The following is a 22,473-nucleotide window of genomic DNA, read 5'->3' as shown; positions in this document are numbered from 1 at the left end:
CCAGTTAGTTTAACATTTACGAGTACATTTTGGTAAAAGTAAAATATTATGCCTCCTGTAGCTTAGAGTTAGCTCAGTCTTTACAGAAAACATGCTTAAGGCGAGACCTTGGCTCCCTCAGTGTCACCTACAGCTTCTTGAAACAGTTATCTTGCTATGCTGAACATCAGTCTTAATGGTGCAGGACAAGCAAATGTGCAGATCATAGACTGTATAAAATATGGACGTATTATCCGTGACATCACCCATCTGTTTCTGAAGAGCTGTTTTGAGGCCAATCATCGGCGGCAGCCATATTGCTGCTGTCGAGCCAGTGTGACGTAAAGAGGTGGAGTTTGATCCTCCTAGCCAACAGCTACAGTGTTCCCCGCAGTCAGCTGTGCCTCTCATTGGAAGACTCGTAATCTCAATATCTTCGAAATTGCTGCGTTAGAAAAAAATTCATCTCCTCCCAGTGTGAGCTGATGGAGAAATTAGCTATCCAGACTACACTCATCTTTTTTACCAGGCTGTAAACATGTTTATTTCTGCTGTAAAGATTGTCTTTTTCCCATTAATGTGGATGTGACCTCGGTACTTCCGGAGCCAGCCTCAAGCGGATTCTTGATGAAGTGCAGCTTTTAGCACTTCCACATTGGACTCATATTTTTAGACCGGAGGTTGCCGCTTGGTGCAGATGAATAATGTGAGGTGAAACTTAGAGATTCGGCTCATCACAAAAGCTGTTTGTATCTATTTACAAGTTTAAAAGCATGATGAGTGCAGAAATAAGACCTATTCTGTCTTTTATTTCAGCTCTCAGATCAACTTCTGTTTTGATTTAATCTATTATTTCAGCCTCATGAGAAATATGAAGACATCTACCTTTATCCATTTACCAAAGTGATTTATAAAATAAATGTTCAAGCAGCATTTAACTAACCCTCTAGTTTCTCCATAAAATACTTACACGACAGAAGTCCTGGGAGTTTATATTTTCTTATACGTTTTTAGCATAACGTTTTTTTTAAAAGATAAGTAAACTTGACATTGGTGGTTTCCTGTGCCTCGGTGGCTTGACTGCAATTATGTGGTTCAAAAGGTTAAAAACTGAAGAACTATGTCCAGTGTGGTAACATATCTGATCAGTAAATGGAGCAACCCATTAGTACAACTACAGAGGAAAAAATAAATGCATGATGTGACCAACATATTGTGCGTCTGGATGTGTGTCTGTACTTTCCAATGAGTAATTGATCAATGCACACAATTTCTTGGTGATTGCTGGCTCTTAGACCTGGTGGGAATACCAGATGGGTACAGAGTACAGCAACGAGACAATTCAGTGTCAAATTATCCACATAAATTGTAGAAATTGTATAATTAGTGTGGTTTATAGCCACAATAGTGACATAAGATGTCTATGAATAGTGAAGAAAGGGCAAACATCATGAAGAGATAAATGAGTTTCATTAGGTGTAAGCTCTAAACCATGCACACAATCTCAAACTACTACCTTAACGGTGGTTATGCTTCAGTGTTTCTGAGGCTTTATTTCTCCTATATGGAATCGATGTATGTGAATTGTTTTATACAGAGCTTGGAGATGAGACCAGGGTGGAGGTGATGTGCTGAGAGAGCTCTGACATTTAGCGATGGCACTGTTAGCACAGGCTAGCCAATTAGCACAGAATCTACAACTCTTTACTAGGTGCACCAGAGTCCTTGTATAACACTGACATTTAACCATTGAACCAGTGAGTGAGATAACCTTTACACAGCTTGGGAAAGCACAAGCTGTAGTTGTGAATTGCTTTTTGTCAAGACCGAGTGCTAGATGGTGAGAAATCCTGGAGTTTCTGGATATGTGTTATGCTCATTTCAGATTATTTTTAAAAAACACTAAAACAGCTTCAAATATTCAACCACAAAAGTAGAGGTCATGCCCAACCACGTGACTCCCTAGAGGCTTATAGGAAGTGAAACTCCCCATGCCTCAAAAAACACGCACACCTCAAACCCTGTCAGCCCCTCCTTTCATTGACCAGAGGTACGACTGAATTTTAGGCCAATCATCATTACTCTGTGACACGTCTAACCTTGTTACACCAGCAGTGGGGATCTCCAGTGATGGATTATAGAGGGTCAAGGGCATCTCTCAAGGGTTGAGAAATAACAAAAAAGGAGGCAGTGACTGCAGCACCTGAACTCAAGGTAATGGGATTGGCCCAGCGGCTTGAAGCATGGGGTGTGAGAAAGTGAGCCGGGGTCACTATCAACCTTGGTGGTCAGCGGATCTCGAAGAGGAGCTGTCAGGATTTACAGAGGACACAATGGTTGCAGTAATGTTTGGGCCACCGTAACTAATACCAAAGGTTGAGGATATTTAAAGCACAGTAGACATATCACATATTTTGAGAAAAGTCTTAAAATTCAAAAAGATTTCAGAGTTAAGACGAATAATAAACACAAATGGCTTTTGGTCGTTGGGCTCTGACTCAAACTACTTTCTTACTCATTTTTTTCATGCAGTTTATTTAAGAAGACAGATTCATGTCAGTTGTCTTGACCCTGATGTCAGGCTTGTTGAGGACACAGATGAGTTGCTTATACTTTTTGAGGCTGCAATGTATCAGCATCTGCTTTTTTGACAACTGAGCTTAAGAAAATCTACTGCCTTGAGTTTCTTGTTGTTAGCTGGTTCATATCTGACTATCTAGAAAGGTTTTTAGCAGCCATGTTTTAATATTGTGTGATCCAACGTAAGCCTTTCAAGTCAATCCTTGGTCAAGTTTTGGTCTTGACTTAACTTCAGGTTTTGTGTCATTCCAACATAAGGTCTTGATGCTCACCTCTTGTCAAGTTCTAACATTGACCAAAAATCTGGTTCTGAAATCCACATAATATCAATTCTTAGGTGCAGCCAGCTTTTTGTTTTTACATCCACTGAACGTCTGCTATTGACAGCCACCAAACTGTCAGGTTTTGTGATGGGATGTCCATCCTATGTGAGGTTCCAACGCCTACCTTACACCAAGTATCAACTTTCAAGCACAGGTACCACAGTCATGTCACATGAAGTGTCTGCGCTGGCTAGTGTCAGTGCTGCTTCCTCTCCCTGTCAGAATAAATATTTGTCTCTGTGTGTCTTTGTGGTATAGGTAGTGTTTTCATGTCAGGCAGTGGCTAACTTAGAGTCTAGAGTCATGTGAGATAGGCTTACATGTAATAAAATCACCATCATCTGTCACACAAACATCAGCAGCTACTTCTGCCGTGTTCAACAGACACCGCGTAATCTACGCCTACCACAACCAAACTATTGACCAATGCTGAAAGTAAAGGATGGGGAGATGTTTATTTTCAAGAACCCAATCCAGCATGGTAGGCAAAAAAGACACAGCTAAATATTGTAGTGGGATCAAAGGTGCTGCTTCTAATGTACTGCTGCTTGCGCTCAGCAAATATTACTGCACAGCTACATCACTCTGTAAAAACAGTTGACCTTTATTCACTTACTGAATAAGGCACAGGAAATGAGTATTCAGCACTTGCACTCAGCCTTCAGAATACCAAAATTAATATGTTTCATCTTTGCAAAGTGTAATGTTGTTTTTTTCCCTTTGACACTCATCCCCATACAAGCAAACAAAACATAGAGCAGGCTAAAGAACATTCATTAGGTTTGTGTTCTCTGTCTTGTACCAAGTTCCTCCCTCATTGTACTCGACTGGACAAATAACAAAGACTTAGCTCCACCCACACAAGGCTGCAGACGTCAGCTTTGGGGTTTAAGATTGTGGTATCAAAGTAAATGGGTAATCACTTTATTAGAACAAAATCAATTTTAAAACTGTGGTAACATTTCTTCTTCCCACCCACTTTCCTCTTTTTATCCCATCTTCTTTCCTCGTTTCCTTCACCTTTTTTGTAGTTGAAGCAGAGCCAGGATCAAAGTGGACCACTTGTGGGCCTCTTAGACACACCCTCTCCCCTCTTTAACTCATTACAACCAATTTAGCAACAGGCAGAGGAGGAGAGAGGTGGATGAGTGCGGGGGGATAATACTCTTTGAATTATTCATTCCTCTGCTGAATCTCAGTATACCTCCCACCTTGCTTCAGCTCGCTCACCGCCCAGACATCTTAGATCTTCTTCTTGTTGACATTCCCTCTTGTTACAGTCTGTCCGGTCACTCATCTACCCCCCTCCCCCATTCGATAAAGTCCAGTGCTTGAAAAAAACTAGGGAGCTTGATACAAATTAGTTTGTACAAAGAATGCAACCTCATTAAAAACAAGTGTGTCTCAAATGGCACAGACAGGCCAAAAAGTCATAGGCAAGGAGTTTTACAACCATAGTTTTGTAACAAGGATGTATTCATGTTTTTGTTAGATACATGTATAGTCATAAACAGTGACTGGACTGGTATCCCAGCGCTGATAATAGGTGCATTAATCACACTCTTATGTAATGCTCATTCATTTGTCTGATAAAACCATTGACTGTATGTAAAGATGCAACATATTGCACTGGCAACATTTTATGGATCCAGAGTATGTGTAGTATGGATCAACTGGTGAAGCAGCAATATCAACATCCCGTGCCTTCTGCTGACCAAGACATACATTTCATTTAGGACAAAATGGCAAAGTGCCCTCAGGTTGGCACAGTCTACAGTGTAACAGCTTCTTGTCTCAGTTTGACACTCAAGGTTAAAGAAAGTTCAATGACTTGTGAAAGCGTATGCTACACTTTTCCTCCTCTAATTCGCTAAACTGGTGCGCATAGCGCCACAGCAGCTGTATTCGTCCATAGAACTGTCAATCATAACATTGTTATCATTTTTTATAACATCAAACAACTAATTTAAACTCATTGTCTCCGGCTAAAAAGGCGTTAACCAGGAAATGGTTGACACAGGAGAGACCAACTCTTAATGGATGGATGGACATTACAATGGATATTTACAACATGGGAAAGACTACAGCACTTGTTAATCACAGGTCAGAGCAGTTCACTGCTAACTGGAGGAAATGGGTTAATTTTGTAACCCTCCATAGACCAGATTTTATTTTCACTGCCTATTAGTTTTATAGTATATTTTAAGTAAAGAAAAGACTACTTCCTTGTTGTACATAGTGTCCTATTTTTAGTTTCTGTGATGATATTTAATTTGATTGGTATATATGTGATTTTGAAATTATGATTTTAAAGCTTATGTGGAGAATGTAGAGATGATGTATAAACCGTGGAAATGTTTAATGCAAAATTGAAACAAAAAATAAATTATAAAAAAATAAATAAAACTCAATGTCTCAGAAAAATGAATGCTCAGACACAATCAAGCACAATAAGAACGTACTATAATGATAGATATCCTGTTGGGGAAAAGTTAACTGACATGTATTTTGATTTTATTGTTCCACCTGTGCTCCATCTGTTAACATTGAGGAGGAGGATTTATGTTAATATACTGCAGCCAGTCAGTCATGTTTTGGCTTTACTTTTGAGTAGATGTCATGGGATCCACCTTTCAAAAAGTATATGGACAAACAAAGAAATATATGTTAATGAAAACAACTTCATCCTCGTTTTGCTTTTAAACACAGCATTAGGTTGTCATGCTAACAGACAGACAAAGTTTTGAGTTTTGACCTCAGCCTTGGCCTAAACAACTGCAAGACACCACTTTAACCACAAGTTTTTTTTCACTCAGAGGCAATGAGTCCAGGTTTGGTGGCATTCTTTGGTTAAGCTGTGCTCGATTGTTCATTTTCAGGACTGACTATAATGCCCTCATTGGGATCTTCTGAGGTCCATTTTTGGGCACAGGACACAGCCCGGACGTCACGGGACACCAACCACAGGAAAAAATGATCGATTGACCACTGAGGAGTGGCAATGAGTGAGGGAGAGATAGCTAAGACGAGATAGAGAATGAGACAGGGAATAAATATAGTCCAGTAAGAGATAGAAACAGGAGAGAGGGAGGTGCAGGGAAAAGTAGCCACAAGAAGTGAGTATCAGGCAGACATGGAGATAGATAATGAGAAAAAAAATAGTGGGCAAGAGACAGAAAGAGGTGGCTGAATAATGTATCGGACAGACGAGGGGACGGCGAGACTAGAAGAGCAGAGCCAGAATGGAAAAGAGGGAGAGAGAGATGAGGTATCGTCTGTGAGGTCTCATCACACACTTGCTGACATTGCTTTAATCTTAGGGCCAAGAGAAGAGACCAGAGGGCCCACAGAAGAACACACACACACACACACACACACACACACACACACACACACACACACACACACACACACACACACACACACACTAACATGCTGTTGCAGGGTGGACTTGGACCAGCATTAGCAGCTTTTTTATTGCATAGGGACATACTAAAATAATCCAAAAGTCAGTCTGCATGACATCATAACAACAGGAATGAGGACAGTTTGATGTGGCAGCTTGTTTGTATCTTCCAGTTGGTCATAATCCATTTCTGTACTTTATATAAGAAAACATGTTTTGACATCCACTGCAAGCTTTTCATTATCAATCACCCTTCATCAAATTCAATCTCTGTTGTAAAGAGAGAGAGAGAATTAAAGTGGCTGGAAGCCAGAGTAGTAGCAGATGCAGAAAGTTGGAAGACAGCTGTAAGATGACATTTGGACAAAGTTTCTCCTCCCCCTTCTTCTCTCATTAGACAAGCCTGTTGACATGGAGCTGCTTCATGAAATCAGCAAAACAAAAACACAACATAAAGGCATGAAGAGACTAAAGCACTTTTTGGATTTGCACAAAGTTCCTTAAAACTTCTCAAATAACTTGTGTGAACACAAACAGACACACTTATCAGCTCAACTTTACCCAGTTTATTTCCTACCAGCCCCATAGCATCATTTTGGGGGGAAAGTTGGGATGATCTCATGTGAGAACTCACTCGCAGGATACCTTAAGGGAAGCAAGCAAGGGAGAGTGGTGTGTATATCATATGGCTGATGTTCTGTTTAGTCTTGCTGCTCAGCTGAAAAATGCTACTGTCACATGAATCAATAGCAAGGTTGCTAGTTTGTGTTATTTATTAATGTTTTTAGTCACAAATGGAGGTAAGTGTACTGTAAGAATAAGGCAAGCATGTTTAGGTACTCTAATACGTAACCTTTATTAAAGATTTCAGGAGAAGTGAATTTAAGTACCCCCTATCAACTAATGCTCCCAGTGCAGAACCATTTCATATCACACCACGGCGTACTCATTTGCATTCTCAGAGTAATGGGAACAGGTGATTTTGATACTCTCTTACAAAAATGATTCATTAAGATTGCAGGGGAAGCTTGCCTTGATGGACTGATGTCAAATATTGCTTCCAGTAGTGACAGGCACCCAGGATTCTGGCTCTAAGCTTGTGGCTCAGGCTCTATTTGAACCCCCCCAATTCACACTTTAAGGGGGCATGCATGAACAGGTAAAAATGTTTGGCTGGCAGGAGCTGCTGATTTTTTCTAGAATTTTACTTTGTGTGTAATCAACATTAGTGAAGGATAGAACTCTCAAGGAAAGAGAGGGTAGAAAAACAGACAGGTGCAGCTAAGAGACGGGGACAGCAAAACGATCAAATGGAAACTAACAAAGATAAGACCAGAGAAGCAGATCGCAGCGACGAGAGCTGAAGAAGTACCCACTGTGAAGAAATAAAGGAAATGACAAGTGAAGGAATTATGCAAATAAGGCAGAAGGGGATAGGACACAGGAAAAAATAATCTCACAAGAGTGGCGGCAGCCTGGGTAATTACAACTCCCTCGTTAACATTTGATTATTGTTTATGCTCTACCCACAGAGCAACTGGCTAGTCATTTACACACACATGCACGCACACAATCGCCATAAATCTACACCTGCATGATTACACACACATTTTGCACAAGCTGCTTATGGCCTTTTCTGACAACATGACACAGACACAATGACACACACACACAGGCTCACTTATATATACACACGTTGCAAAGCGCTCTCTGCAGGCAGGGCAGACCTTATAAATACTGTCCCACATTGTGATTGTGTTTGAGCACCATCTCCATGGTGCTGCTTCCTCACATGTTTACAGTGACAGTGGTTATAAATTCAAATGATCTTAACAACCCTGAAGACGGGCCCTGCTTGCGGGTGCAGTCAGGCAAGGGACGACAGGAGAGAGACAGAGAGACATGTGGGCTATCCCGGAGTCAAGAGAGACAAGAGACAGACAACATGCAGGGAGGACAGGAGGGGCATTTGCAGAGAAAAAGAAAGACAACTGTTCACTAGAGAGGCACATACGATTCAAAGGAACTCTTAACAAAAAGTAAAAATGCTGTAGCAGTAAAGGCTTTGCTTGTGACTGCACAGTCAAGTTGAAAACAATATCACAGAGCTCACGTGCCTCATGGGGTAAAGTTACAAACACATGGACAGACAATAAAATCCAATAAGAGAACATTAACAAGCCAGAGAGACACAGTCTGATACACAGAGGCTGTAGGGGACTGGACTACAAGGCATCAATGAGACTGTGGGAAAATGCGCTGCAGACAATCTATACTCAGATCCTTGTGAGTTCAGTTTTAGTCGACTTAAAATGTGCATGCTTAAAAAGCCTGAGTCCTTAGTTGACTTTTTTTCTACTGACAATTAGAGTTATGACGATGCACACATACCAGGAGACTATTTTAATTTGTCTGCTGTCAGAGATTTTGCCATGACGTTATTTCTTAGATAGGTCTCCATTTAACAAGACTGAGTGTGTTAGAACATTTGGAAAACACTGCATATTAATGACCGGCAGGGATAAATCACAGCAGGGATTTTTGCATCAATGTGAAGTGATGAAGTTCATCGATTTGTCAGGTGCTTTATATGCTGTATTAGGCCAAAACAGATTGATAGTTTTTCAATTGATTTTACATTAAAATGTACAATATGAGGATATGCTGTATATCAGCTTAAAGATATGAAACAATATACATCTGGATGAGGATTTTGTCCGAATATGTATCATTATTGCTTCTATTGATGAGGTGTTGGTACTCTAAGAGGAAAAAAGAAAAACAGACTGGGAAAAATTTACATGAACACCTCTTCAAGTGAAACAACAACTTGAAAGGTCAGAAGATAATTATTTCGGAGTAAATGTCACATTGCGCAGGAACACTGAGAACAAAAGTAAATGTTCTGGAAAGATTTTTATCAAAAACTGCATCTCATTTTGCTCTCATGTAATACATTTATGGAATTAAGCCATCATTGTTACAGTTATAGTTACTGTACATGCAGAGTGAGCTAAAGTAAATTTATATTAAACGTCCACATTGACCCAAATTAGCAATAACCCGAAAAAAAAAAAGTTCGCTTAAGCACTGTTTTAGTGCATGTTGGGGTACTTTCAGGTCCAACATGTTTCACACTTAAACACATGATCCTTTGAGAAGCAGCATCTCCTGTAAGTTTTAAATACGGGAAATAAGGAGTCCCCCCCAAAACTTAAGTAACAAGTTGATTCATTATCAGCAGTTAGCTACAAAGTAAGTGTTCAAATCATTCAGCATTTGCTGATGACTGGCCTTGCAGGTTCCAGACATTTATTATGGTCGACTTTAAGTGTGCTGTTAAGAGATAATGGCAAGGCATAAGATATTGATTGATTTTCTACCTGCCTTTTGGTCTGCCCCGTAAACACTCATTGCTCTAATTCAAGCCGCACATCTTCGTAAACACAGACACCCTGATTACTCTATTCAATGAAGCTCTGAAGCTTTTTGTAGTGGAGAGGAAAAAAGGAAAGCCATTTAAACTGTACATTTGATGATCAAATGTCCAAGCTGAGAACAATTCTCGGCCTTTGGTTACAAACAATGCTCAACAGTTTTGTTTTAAATGGCTGATTACAATAATATACCTCTGGGACAGAGGGCCAACATCTTGGTATTACAGGTGAAGCTAGCAGTTAGCAATACACTTTTCCCAGCCAAGATTTGACATCATTATTTCTTGGTTTATTATATTACCCATAGTATAGTCTCAGTTTCACTGTAATTAGTACTTAAGTGAAACAGGGACTGATGTTGATGAAAATTTGTTAAAACACCAGCTTGTCAGGTCTTGTTTTAAAGAGGTCGGATCAATTGTTTCTCAATTTCAGATCAATTGAGATCTTCACGAGATGACTGCTGATGGAAGCTGGGATGTCATTATGGCAGATTACGTTGCACCTGCTTTTGCTCTCCACAACTCAACTGTTCTTCCTGCACACATCATACGCTGATAAGTAAGTGATCAATACTACTTACACCACGAACGTACTTAAAACAGAAACCAGACTATTTTTCATAATCAAAACCAATCACCAGCCTTCACGGTCTATATTTTTATGTAAAATTTGTAAAAACAAAAAAAGAAATAGATCAATGGAGCAGCAACTGTGTATCTTCTGCAGAGGGAGTCAAGTTACAGGGTGTCCAAAGACTTTGATGTGAAATTCCAGTTATAAGGGAGTCAGACTTTACTGGCATGGTCCTCTATTGTCACCCACGTCCTAATTGTCCTGTTTAACTTAACTGCGTGGCTCCAGGGTTTTGAAAGTGCATTGTAACAATGACTCAAAACAGGACAGTGTGGGAACAGAAGCTCTGTCAAGTGCTTCAAGAGAAATCCTGCTGAACAGCCAGACAGAAGGGAGTAAGGAGGGGTATCGTTGCATAGAGCGGAGGTAACTTTTATCGCTCAATTGAAAGCAGGATTGACTGTATGTGTTGAAAACTTGTTTTATGAATTTACTCTTTGTTCCAAAAAGTACAGAAAAAATTTACAAATTCAGATGAAATGTTTTAAGTTAAAATATTAAGCATGGATGGAACCAGTTAACAGAAAGTTATTAACAATACCTGGGCACCGGTTTGGTTGATTGGTTTTGTTGAACACCCCATGTAAAAAGGCAATAAACTTCAAGGGGTCGGTTATAATCTTTGGCCCCTTTACCACTCGTCATTCCCACTCTCTCTCCTGGTTTCCCCCTCTGTATTATCCTCTCTAAATGAAGGCACAAAAATATAACTTAAAAAAATATGCTCAAACTTAAGATTGCTGTCTTAGAAATCAAATCTGTGAACATACTGTTGTTTAAAAGGAAAGTGCACAGCTAATTTTCTCCCATTTTTATAACTAGTGAGTGACAAATGGAGAACTGCTATTCATTTAAGTCTCCTTTTTTGTTTTAAACAGATGACAACAAGTTATAGCATTTAGGGATGAGAAGATTTAAACAAATTATGTGTGTTTCTTTATCTATTTGTGTCTTTGTGTACAAATGGCTAGAATGACTGATTAGGAAATTTCAAAATAAAGCATTTCTAAACCGTTTAAGGCATTGACTATTTGTGGCTCATTGGCTTTTTTAACATTTCGTTAATGGATCTGTGGAAACCAAAATTATAACCTCAGATGTGTCAGCAGCAACAAGGGACATCTAATGTAGTTTAAACAACATATAGACTTCTGAACACAAAGAGAATATTTTGGCACAAATCCCAGAAAATTAACGACTTAAACGAATGACTGCGACAAGACAGAAACACAACAATTTGTCAGCTTCTTCAAAATACAACTACACTTTTGCCACCTCTGCAGAAGAAGCCGATGCTATATTGCAGGGAGAGAGATGTAGCAATAAGATATAAAGGAGAGAGGACTTGGGAGAGAGCATCTGGATTTTCCTCGCTGTGAAAGCAGGTCTGGAGTGTTTGGAGAGTTTTCACCAGTCAAAATAAACTCTTGGCATTTCCTTTCTACCGTCACAGCCAATACATCAGTGTCTCTGGCCAGCTTCAACGACATTAACATTACACAAACACACAAGATGTGTGCATATGAGCCAGTTCTGAAGAATAAAGCAGTGCCATTTTAACCTTCAGCCTTTTCTCACTTGTCCTGCTCAGCCAAGTAAATACACATTTGTTTGCTCCCCCTCTCATGATAGTGGTGTGAGAGCTAATATGTGTCCTGATGGGTGAAAGTGAGCACGAGTGGGGTTGAATATTCGGAAAGGGAAACCTGACTCCTGACAGGCCATCCCAGGACAGACAGTCTGCTCCCTTGGGAGACACAATTCACCCTGAAAGGAGAAATTAATACAGTAGCTAACCTCAACTCTCCTTTCTGTCCAAGTCATTTAAATTTTCTTCAACCTACCTTCCCCAACATGCACACATAAAATGACTTTCTCTGTTAACCACCCCTTTCCCTTTGAAGGACACTCGATAGATACTTAAAAAACAGAAACTTCCCTTTACATATTTCTATTTCTACCTGGACGCACTTCTCATCTTTTCCTGTACCTGCTCTGCTTTAAAGAGGACATCCTCCTATCCACCAGTAACATCCATGTGTCCCGCTAAAGTGCCCTTGAGCAAGACATTGGATCCCTACGAGCTCCTGTTGTAGAGACAAGCGGAAAGAAAATTTTCCTAAAAGGATCAATAGAGTATCACATTATCATTATCATTCATCCGCATTCAAGCTCCCTCCTTTTTCTGCTTGTCCTCTAGGTCACACTCTGGTGCTGGCCGATAGCACTCCTTGGAAAATATAGAGAGGAGCAACGAGGTTTAAAGAAGATGCTGAGGAGTTTGACAGGCAACCAAAAAGAGAGATCAGAGAGACCTGAGACCTCCAAGTTAAGAGTTACAGCTACACAAGCAAGGTGCATGAGTGTGTGCCCTCTGAAAGTGAAATGACAGGGTTGTGGACCCTACCACTGTGCCACTATTTAACAGCTTTTCTCCCTCACTGTGTCTTAATCATTCATGTTAAAAATGGTGGTATTCTATTACATAAAAGGCCCTAATGAGAAGCTGTTTGGATTGAAAAGACTCCTTAATTCACCCCAACAAGTGATCAGCAAGGCTGAGTGGATGCGAGTTAAAGCAAATTGGTTCCATGTGCAAAAGAGGGTAGAAGGAAAGACATCAAGAATTTTTATAAGAGTAGAAAAGAGGTGCCGGCCTGACTCAGTTTGACTCGGTTTGACCCGGTTCGACTTGGTTTGACTCGGTTTGACGGTTTGTAGAGAAGGCGCTTCATATACAGAGGCTACAGTCCTCATCACATTGTGGATTGATCCCCAGTCCCAGCATGATTCAGTGCGTTTTATTCCCTCCTCTCTCTCCCCACATTTTCTGTCTCTTTCAAGCTTTCTTATCTAAATAAAGGCAAAAAGGACAAAAAGTAATCTTAAAAATTGTATGATTGTGAAGCAAATTATATGAAATATTTTGTCTACAACCTATTTTCAAAAATATTTCTTTTTCAAATCAAACCTAAACCAGATTTATCAGTTTGGAAGATTTTAAAGTCAGGATTAAGGATGACAAGTCAGTGCACTGCTCGTGTTTCACTGCTGAGTGCTGCCAATTTGTTGTTTGATGTAAATTATGCTTGTTATTGTCTGCTGTTTGTTCTCTGTGTGAAACTTAATGCTGCTGTCTTGGCCAGGACTCCCTTGTAAAAGAGATTTGTATCTCAAAGGGAGATTCCCTGGTAAAATAAAAGTGAAACAAAGATGAATATGAACTCATATTCTTGATGAAGTGTGGTGCATAGTAGAAGACAAGAACACATCTTGACTCAAAAATGACCTTGTGTCTGTCTCCATGACTGTTTCCTTAAATCCTTAAGTAAATACATCAGTCAAAACCATCTCCACTACTTTCCTGACCAATCCAGTCACCCTGACCTACATCTCATTAGCACCAAGAATGGATGTTCCCTCAAATGCCAGAGATGCTCTCATAGATGCTCTTTGAGTTTCATCAAAGTTTTGCAAAATGATGTTCATTTTAAAACTAGAGCTAAAATTATTATTTTCACAAGAATTTTTGTCTATAAATGTAGAGAAAATAAACCATTTCTCTCCATGTTTTCTACATCTGTTCACTGATAGAAAAAGAGGCAATTTCGTGCGTTTTAGTAAAATAGAAAAGTTTTAATAAATTCTTGTCAGGCCCAGCTGAAACCCAGATACAACTGTTTGTGATGAACCACATTTGAGAAGCTGAAACACAAGTTTTTAATTAAATTTTCCCTGAAAAAAAGAACAATGTGATCAATCACTTAGCAAAATAATTCCCAGTTGAATTATTTTGTTATCTGTGGCTTCATTTATTGACTTATAGTTTGATTTAAACAGTTTTAAAAGTCAATTTAAAAACCATGACCTCATTAATGGTGTGTATTTATTACAAGGGAACGTACAGCTGATCTTGCACACGCAAACAGACCCACCAATCAGGACTGAGAGGAAGACAGATTATCAGATGGAGAGACAGTGAGGGAGGGGAAGTCTCTCAGACAGAGTGGTACAGCAAATGAGAGCTCACTCAGGACAGACAGGGAGGGGAGAAAGATGGAGAAAAGAGAAAGAGTGATGGAGGAGAGAGAGCACATATGAGCCATAAAAGATTCTTAATGGAGCAGAATTTACACAACCTGCTGAGGGGAACAGATAAAAAAAACAGCAGCGGTAAATGAACAACAAGCATCCAATCTGCAGTCCTGAGCAGGTTAAAAACCCCACACAAACTGCAGAGTGGCTTTCTCCCTTCACTGCGTTATGGTGCCACTTCCTCCTTCTTTCACTCTTACTGAGTCATCAATAAAAACACATTCATGCTGACTAAAAGAGCAAACAACAAAACAAAGAGCTATTTTCTGATTTTCATTACTTAGACCATTAATAATAAAGGTCCAACACCAAACGCGTCATGGGGTTTTCGGAGGATGCCAGAGAGGAGGTGGGAACGATTTTACCTGGATTTTGTGTCGCTTGGGTGCAAATCTGGAAAAGCAGACCAGACTGTTTCTGGGTGACCTAGGTGAGAGAGTAGATTAGCTGGCTGGTTCAAAGGGAGGAAAAACTGCAAGAATGGCCAGATAGAGGGAACACATTCAATCAATAGGATGTCTGAGCTAAATGAGTTTAATAATGTCAGAAAGGCAATTCACCTTTAATGAAAAGCTTGCAATCTGCATTCTGTGTACAGCACTGAATACTGAACAATAGCCATGCCTCTTTGACCAAACCATCCGCTGTGAGGTTATGGAGCGCATTAGGCTGTGAGTCCTGTTGTGGGTATCTCCCTCTGCATCCATAAATAATGTGGCTTTAGACACAAGCTCTCATACGTGAACACTATCAGTGGTGCATGTGTCATAAAAGGTTCAAGTGAAGGGATTCCCTCACAACAGGAGGCTGAAGAGTTTATCTGACTGCTTTATCTCACACGAGAGGCTCACTTTAGAAATTTGTAAAGATACTCCTTCAGACCGCAGGGAGAAAGTAGGAAGAATAAATTCCCTGACCAACTAACAAGCATTTATTTATTTAACGGCATACACAATGCATTATTAAAATATCTGTATGCACTAAAGTGTTCCTTCAAACATCCAATTACTACAGAGGGAGATCTATTTGTTTAAGTCTGCATCTGCAGTTTGTAATACAGGCTTCTTAAAGGGATCCTCTGGGTTGTAGTATCATGATGCCCTGTTGACAGAGGTAGCTACTGTGACTCTGTGTGCACCGAATCAGCAGAAGAGGAAAACATGAAAGACTCAAACACAAGAGTCATTGAACTTTTCATAACCCACAACCATCACAAGAGTCCATTCTGCTGTGAACTATACCAATCAGAGGGATCTTTGGTGGTTTATCGGTATGTTAAATGTGTGCTTACGTGAGCAGAAAGGTAGGGGGAAACGATACCGCAGCTCTACCAGCTGATCCCTACCAGCAAAATATATCAGCACCTGTCTCAAGGGGTATTCTGGCATATGTTTAGAACCATGACAGAAAAGGAAACAGGTTGTCCATCTTTATTTACAGCCACTAGTCATTAGTAAGTTCCCATCTAAACTGACAGTCAACGCTGGTTTCTTGTTGCTACTTGTGAGCATGATGACAAAACGGCATCTTGATCTTGACAGGGTTGGAATCCCAAATCTTTCTTTTGAGATTTGGAGACAATTCACTGTTTCACCAATGACCAAAGCTCCAATCCATGATTAATTATTACCCAGCCTACTGCTCAGTTACTGTCGATATATTTTCAAAGTTACCTCTGACAAGCTGATACTCTACCTCTTGGCTCCTAATGGCCCAACACACCAAGATACCTCTGGAACTGCTGGGGTTATCAAGCAGTAACCTTCCTTGGCTGGTGTTTCATCAATTTAGGTCTGCAACACCTAAAGAGAGGCTAAACAGTTAACTCCATCATCCTAGATTTATCATACTCACATGCAAAGAGGAAAGAAAAAAGAGAAAAATACAGAAGAGAGGGGTTTTCATTGGAAGAGAGGAGACAGAATTGAGAGAGAGCAGTCTGTAGAGAGATGTTAGAAAGAGAACAGGGAAGACAGAGCCAGGGTGAGAAACCTGTTTGGACTAGAGCTCACCCTGCAACGTTAGGCTGTATGCTCTACCTCCCCCTATTCCCCCATTTTCATTAGGAGAGAAGAGAGAAGAGGCATTCAGGGAGAAGAGTCTGAGGAAGTTAAAAGGGGGAATAAAAGCAGAGCAAGGGTGAGAGGCATGTTTGGACTAGATTTCAACCCCTACAGGTTAAGCTGTACGCTAAACTTTCCCTCACCCCCCTGTTTCCATGAGGGAAGATGATGCTATTTAAACTTGTCGAACTACTTATCAACTATGGGACTACATGGGCAGCAGGAACCAACACATCAACTGGGATAAACAGCGAGCACCTCTGTTCGCCAGTGTTTCCACAAGATACGTTTACAACACCAAACAGCGGGCTGCGGCATTGCAAAGCCACCTCCCTCAATGTCAGCTCTCAGCGCTCATCATACCCACACGCAGCACCTTTTTGTATTACCTATTCTGCCAATTACAAGCATGATATATCTTCTGAGAATACCAAGCACAGACCTGAAGCAGGAAAAGTTGGTCTTTAGGGCTCTCTGCCAGAGAAGCATCCAGTAAAGTGCTGTGCCCTTCTTTTTGTGATCCTAATCGCTCAAACCCAAGTTACATAATGCCAGAACAGACGCTCAAGGCATGGAACAGGAATGTAAGAAGTGCCTTTGTCCCAGTGAAAAGTCAGTGTAACATCACAATAAATAGAATCTATTAATAAAATGAATTAAATATGGTAGTGTCGGAGCTATTAAAACCCTATCATCTGATATTTCTGTTGTTGTGCAGACAACTGCTGGGATAATGCTGATGACATCACTGTGGCATCATAATTTATTTTCTATAGAAACAGCTTTCCGTCAGACGAGTATATATAGCTGTTCACAAGCTGAATAGGACCACAGTGACAACACGTTTGGTTTCGATTGTTTAAATCACTCTGTTTTGATCTCTAATAGGTGGCGAACCGATGAAGTTAATCGCTACTCTCAAAAACAAACTGAAATGACAGAGAGGGGTAAGCACATAGCTCGCAATAGAACAACTTCCTATAAAGACGTTTCTCTTTAAAACACTTACACACATGATATGGCTTGAGCTCCAGTCTCTACACTCTGTGATATACTTTTCTTCACATCTCTGCTTCTCTTTTGTAAGACATCTATAATACATGACCAGTATAATTTCACCCTCCTTAGAACCAATCAATCACTCTGGCTGGGCTGTGCTCGCTCCTGACTGCTTTTCCTGTCCATCCACATGCACTGTTACTGTATTCTCCGTCCAGGGCCAGACTCAGAGATGAAGCACGACAGCAAAATTCTAAGTTCAAGACCTGACATGGCTTCTTGGATTTGCACACTGACAGTATAAGATGTTGAGTAACCTGATCTGGGTTGGGAGACTGACTTTAGACTTGAACTACACAACTCCGGAAGACCTCCTGTTTGGATAAAAAATTATGTAAAAAAACAAGCATCCCCATGTGATGGTCTATATTTGGCTCCGCCCATGGTGGAAATGGTTGAGGGGTTAAAGGTGAGGGGAAACACTGAAACTGATCCTTGGAAATGTTGTCAGTCATCTGACATGCTCATAGAGCAGATTTACACAACACAGACTCCTCACAGGCATAAACACACAAACACAAACACAAACACTCGGTGGACAGGCAATGAATTTGCTACTGCCTTTTTTCTCATTTTATTTCTTTGTAATGTCAACTGATGGTCAGACTAAGTGAGATACAATTTTAACATCTCCTTTGGGAGGTTGAAATGATTCTTTTTTTTTTTACACGTATTACACATTCAAAATATAGCCAAATTCTTAAGCCTGGTTCCTAGACAAACTCTCCTCAAAAATATACACAAATACTGTTTACACATCTACTACAACACAATGAACATCTGTCTTACAACCCAAACTTTCTTGCTGTGCTGAACAAACTTTAACTCACTATACAAACTCAGTCCCACCCTCCTGCTGGCATTGCAGTTTCCCTGCAGATGGAGGAAAGAGAGGGGGACACAAATGTGCAGAGGAAGACTTGCACTTCATGAGCGAGGGCACTATAACAACACAAGCAATGCATAAAGATTTTTAAATGGTCCACGCAGAGTCTGGGTGTCATGTCCAAGCAACCAAAAAGTTTATGTAGGTGGACCCTCTTTTACAGCTCAGCGCATGTTTCCACTAACTCTTTTGTCTCTTTTAACAAGTCTCCATTCCTCTGTAATGTAAAATAGGCTTTCAGTCAGTTGAGCTGATTTACTTAGCCAACACAAGATTCAAGGAGAGGAGAAAAGGAACTCAGGGCAGCTGTGTTTTAGCATACAGCTGTTACACTTGCTGAGAGTGAAGAGGAGTCTCTGCCACATACAGATGTCAGACAGCTGATGTCTACAGTGCTTGAACAGCGAACAAGCAGGATGTTAAGATATTTAATCTAACGTGAAAAAAGGGTGTTTTTATAGGATGCATCTTATGTGACGAAAAAAAGCAGGGAGTGTGCAGGGAATTAAAGTGTGAGTGTCTGGAACTTTGCAGCAGAGAGCCACTTTCCCCCTCCACATACACCTGCAAATAGAGGCTCTCGAGAACCCACATATCTGCTCCTGTGTCCCCCGTTACAACACATGGTTAATTAAAGGATTAAAGGAAGTTAGCACAGCACCCTACACAGCAGTGTACTGCTCAGTTTAATTACAATAGATCAACGCTGCTTTAATTGAGCTTCGTCACACAATTCATTTTCCTCACATGAGCTGCACAATTTTAACAACTCTCAGCATGATGAGCCCATAACATGAAATTCATCCAAACCACAGCTTGGGGTGATACAGTATCATGGGAATGATGCACCCTGCTATACATGTGTGCACCCAATGTACCCCCCGTCAAAGTGCAAGGACTTTTCAAAAGCTGAGTAAGACTTTAGGTTCTGAAATTGTGCAGCATGTTACAGCAGTTGGATGTTAAAGAGGCGGCCCTCTCTAAAGTCAGTTCAGCTCCATCTTTGAGGCATCTGAAACCTGATCCCAGCACCTCCGAGCGCCTGCCCTTACTTCTCTGACAGAGATACAACAACAGTGGCAGAGCTGCCAGCCAGTAATGTCAGGGAGAATGTCACCCAGATCTACCCCACAAAGGCCAAACTCTTAATGGGAAGCACAGGGTGGAGGCGCTGCATACATGACATGTAGTGTGTCTTTGTGTGCTGCAAAGACATGTTAGCGGTCTTGGGGGAATGGAGAAAGAGTAACTCCTAAAGAAGGAAGTGAGACTATAGCCAACATGTCGGTGAAAATGTGCCGACTGTATATAATGAGAACCCATATGAGTCGTGGCTCTGCAGCAGGATTTCCCTCTGTTCTTATTTAAGCAATGACACAGAAAGCACAGCACAGTCCAAGGAGCTCCCACACTTGTGCTCTGTCCACTAGCACAACTGGAAAACAGCTGCTGGTGCACAAATGCCCTTGAAACTGACGGACAATATACAGACACACTTGGGAAACGGTAAATATTCACTGAGTGAACTTTGACTTTTAAAGAGACACTTAAGCCTTACATTCACAACAAGCATTCCTGTGATTTTGTTAGTTATTAATAGGGTTACATTTAATGTAGAACAGGTGCACATATAACTACATGAAACATACTGTAGTACAGTTTGTTTTGGACAAATGAGCGATAAAAGTTTCACATAGAAGTCCTCAGCTGAGTGAAGCCGCCACGGCTTTCCAGTGAGCTCATGCTTTTCCGGTGTTTACATGTTGTAGACATTATAGAGCATATGGCTCGAAGGGTCCTTTAAAGCCCTGACAGAATACTTACACAGTCAGTGGAGTCGCTTCTGTGTGGCCCTCTAGTGCGGGGTTTCATAGATGAGATTATCTATTATTTTTGGATAAACAGTCATTTTGTGACAAGTTCAGAAAGTTTCAGGTCATTCTTAGTTTGGTTTTATTTACTAAATCTGTCAGACTAACGCTGCATCAAACAGTTACTTGAAACTGTTATGTGTCACTTACTGTCATTAAAAACGTTGCCAGTGTCACTCACTCTTAAAGTCATTAAGAGTCATTAGTCAAGCGTAAAAAAAAAAGGTTGAAACAGCAAAGTAATCCATTTATCATTATGGCTACCAGCAGACATAAAAATGTTTGCAAAGGCATTTTGGTTTTTAACAAAATGCCAATCGCCCCCTGTGGATATGGACAAATTGAATTTAACATCTGAGGTCCTCCTGATGATTTAATCACGCAGAGACAGGGGGAAATTGAACACAAGACCCCGTGCTGTGTTGATGCATGGCATATGACCGTGCTAACTGCTGTATATGCAACTCTGCCAGGTTAATTGGAAAATTCATCAAATGACTGCTGGCATGTAGTGATCAAATCACGAGTGGAAACGAGTCTAATGTAGCATTTCTGAAAGCATGTGGCTTCACTTGCAGACTCCAGGACACTTTCAAAAGTTGTTACAAGAAAATAAAGGGACGAAAAAATGAGCCTCAAGAGTAGAGTCCAGAAAACACACTGATAAAGTTGTACTCACATGAACGCGTGGTAGATGAAAGCGCATCCTCTTGGTCTTTCCAGCACGTTGTACAGACAGTTTTGCAACTTTCGGAAGCGTTTACTTGGAGCGGACGCGTTGGCCCGGGGTCCCGGCGGCCCGGGCAGCGGGGTGCCCAGCAGACCTGTGCGGTGAGACGGATGTCCACGCTCGGGGGTGGAAGGCTCGCTCATCTCCGTGTGGACAGCGGTGAGAGCGACAAACTCAACCCGCCTGTCGTCGCTCGGAGCCGGGGGCACAAGCATTCTGATGCCGCCGTTGTTGGACGGGCTTCCTAACATCTTCAGACACAGGACGCAGATCAACTACATAGGATTTGGCGCTTTGATCACTTTCCTCAGTGAATCAAACGCACAGGGGCGCACGGCAAAGTTTTGCCCAAGTCATTGTTTGCCCTGGTTTTGAAGTGGACTTAAGGTAGTCAACCGATCAAAACACATGAGTCAGAATCAAGACCATGTGTTTAGTCTCGATTTCAAGAGTTTAAAGTTATGTACAAATCAAGTCACGATCGCAAAAGAAAAAAGTACAGTTGTGGGACAAGTGCGTCGCGTTAAAACCCGACCTTCAGCGATCATTGTAAAAGAGCCAGGTGTGATAAGTAATCAGCCGGGTGCAGAGAAGTGATTACACATAGTAACTAAGTCCAAGTAAACAACCGAGTACAGCTGCTAACCTGTCATCACTAGTACCAGAACAGGGAAAGTATCCATAAACATGCTTCACATGCGCATATAAATCACTGAAGAAGGCTACAAAGCAAGCGAGCGCGTAATGGTGTAATAATGTATTCTCTGAACAAACTAGATCAAAGAAAAGTTATAAGCATACAGTCATTAAGTTCGTCTAAGCTATTTCCTAGTTTCAAATGTCAGAGACAGACTCGCCACAGCCGCTAACATCAGCTCGCTCTCCCCTCCTCGCGCGCCTCTCTGGTCCAGCGCTCCTCTGGTCCGACACTCGGGGTGGAGCGCGCACGAGCGAAAAAGACCATCAGGGTGATGTCAAGAACCGCAGAAGACTAACTCTACAAACTCCGAGGAAAGGCCAAACAAACGAGTGCTGATGTTTGCACATGGAGTGCAAACGCTGACAGAGATGAAACGCACTCCTTTCTGGAGAGTTGACGCGCAGGAGAAAAGAGAGGATGAAGCGCACGGGACAGCTGTGCATTCAGAGCCAGGAAAGAAGAAGACCGAGCAGTGATTTTCTCATTTATGAAGCTTTCACCGGAAGGGTGAGGGGTTGCTAGTAGAGCTCATAACTTTGCCATGTACTGCTGCTTATGCATGTGTGACACTATGAACATGCAGGATCAAAAGTACACATCAGAAAAGTGCCATTAAAATTCTATGTTCTTATCACATGTTTGACTTTCGCTGTATCATATCATGTCAACCCACGTAATTTGTGTTTATGAATAAAAATATATACAGTC

At 41.0% G+C, this 22,473-nt stretch overlaps 1 protein-coding gene across 3 annotated transcripts in view; it reads right to left on the bottom strand.

Moving 5' to 3' along the window:
- The window catches only part of LOC117828523 (potassium voltage-gated channel subfamily KQT member 4), a 50,356-nt gene extending 28,135 nt beyond the window's left edge, over positions 1–22,221 (bottom strand). The window contains exon 1 of one of the 3 annotated variants that reach the window (XM_034705714.1): positions 21,015–22,221. In XM_034705714.1, coding sequence (XP_034561605.1) covers positions 21,015–21,316 — 302 coding nt within the window. In that variant the 5' untranslated portion in view covers positions 21,317–22,221. The remainder of the gene's footprint in view (positions 1–21,014) is intronic. The other 2 variants (XM_034705717.1, XM_034705716.1) reach the window with 2 other exon arrangements.
- Between the last annotated feature and the right edge of the window lie 252 nt (positions 22,222–22,473).

Source organism: Notolabrus celidotus, chromosome 16 (assembly GCF_009762535.1).
Source record: "Notolabrus celidotus isolate fNotCel1 chromosome 16, fNotCel1.pri, whole genome shotgun sequence".
In the NCBI taxonomy this organism is placed as follows: Eukaryota; Metazoa; Chordata; class Actinopteri; order Labriformes; family Labridae; genus Notolabrus; species Notolabrus celidotus.
Note: the sequence above shows the minus strand (reverse complement) of the source record. Positions and strands in the feature narration are given on the sequence as shown.